Raw genomic sequence first — 961 nt, 5'->3', positions numbered from 1 at the left:
AATGATGGATCGCAGAATAGCCTAAGGGCACTGCTACACGTTCAATATATATTGACCGCGATCCAGTATCGCGATATTTATTGAACGTGTAGCATGCAGTATTGATGGATCGCGATCCAAATATCAGAATAACCTAATTTTGCGTGATCCATTCAAATGGATCTCGATCCAAATATCACAATATATATTGAACGTGTAGCAGTGCCCTAATAATAAGATTAGGTACAGCCGAATATAGCACTCTTACTTGTTTCTACTTAAGTGAAGATATAAAAAAAAATAATTTAAATAATAAGAATGAATGTTATTTGCCAAAATAATTAAAATATTAAAATTAACACTAAATTTCAGATTTCACACCTCATCATATTCTCCATATGTTTCTACACAACAACGGCAGCTGTATTACCCGCAACCACTTCTATGGACCTGATAGACGATAACGAAAGATATCCATCAAAGCCAAGTGAAATTTTGCCCATACAACCCGTTCTAGTATATCCACCATCAACCAAAGAAAAAATGCCCAACCAAGCAAGAGCCATGTTCAGAGATAATGAAATAATCTATATTAAATTATTAAAACGCAAAAGTTATCGCCCGAAGAAATTTAAAAACCAAATCGATGAAAAGAATGCACCAAAAGAAATAAAAATGAAGGATATATTCTATGTTAAAGCCTTGACCAATGGTCAGTTTAGTCATAATCGTCTTAAATTGTATCGTTTACCCGAATTTTATGCAATAACTGTATACAAAAAGGCTCATCTCAAAAATTAATCAAATTAAATACATACTTTATTTAAATTTATTGTTAAAAATGTTTGTGATTGATTTTCTATGAACTATTTAATATAATTTATTCATACGTAGTTTATTGTATTGTATTTTTTTTAATTAGTATTTAAGTAAGTTAATAATAATTACTAAATAAACATTAAAAATATGTGTAGAAATAAAA

General features: G+C 29.4%; 1 protein-coding gene across 1 annotated transcript; it reads left to right on the top strand.

The window, feature by feature from the left end:
* Positions 1-316: 316 nt before the first annotated feature.
* Positions 317-961, top strand: LOC135964108 (uncharacterized). Its single transcript, XM_065516222.1, has one exon. The coding sequence runs from the start codon at positions 424-426 to the stop codon at positions 778-780; it is 357 nt and encodes a 118-aa protein (XP_065372294.1). The 5' UTR covers positions 317-423; the 3' UTR covers positions 781-961.

This window comes from Calliphora vicina, chromosome 1 (assembly GCF_958450345.1).
Source record: "Calliphora vicina chromosome 1, idCalVici1.1, whole genome shotgun sequence".
NCBI lineage: Eukaryota > Metazoa > Arthropoda > Insecta > Diptera > Calliphoridae > Calliphora > Calliphora vicina.
The sequence above is the reverse complement of the archived record's forward strand: the minus strand, read 5'-3'. Positions and strand labels throughout refer to the sequence as shown.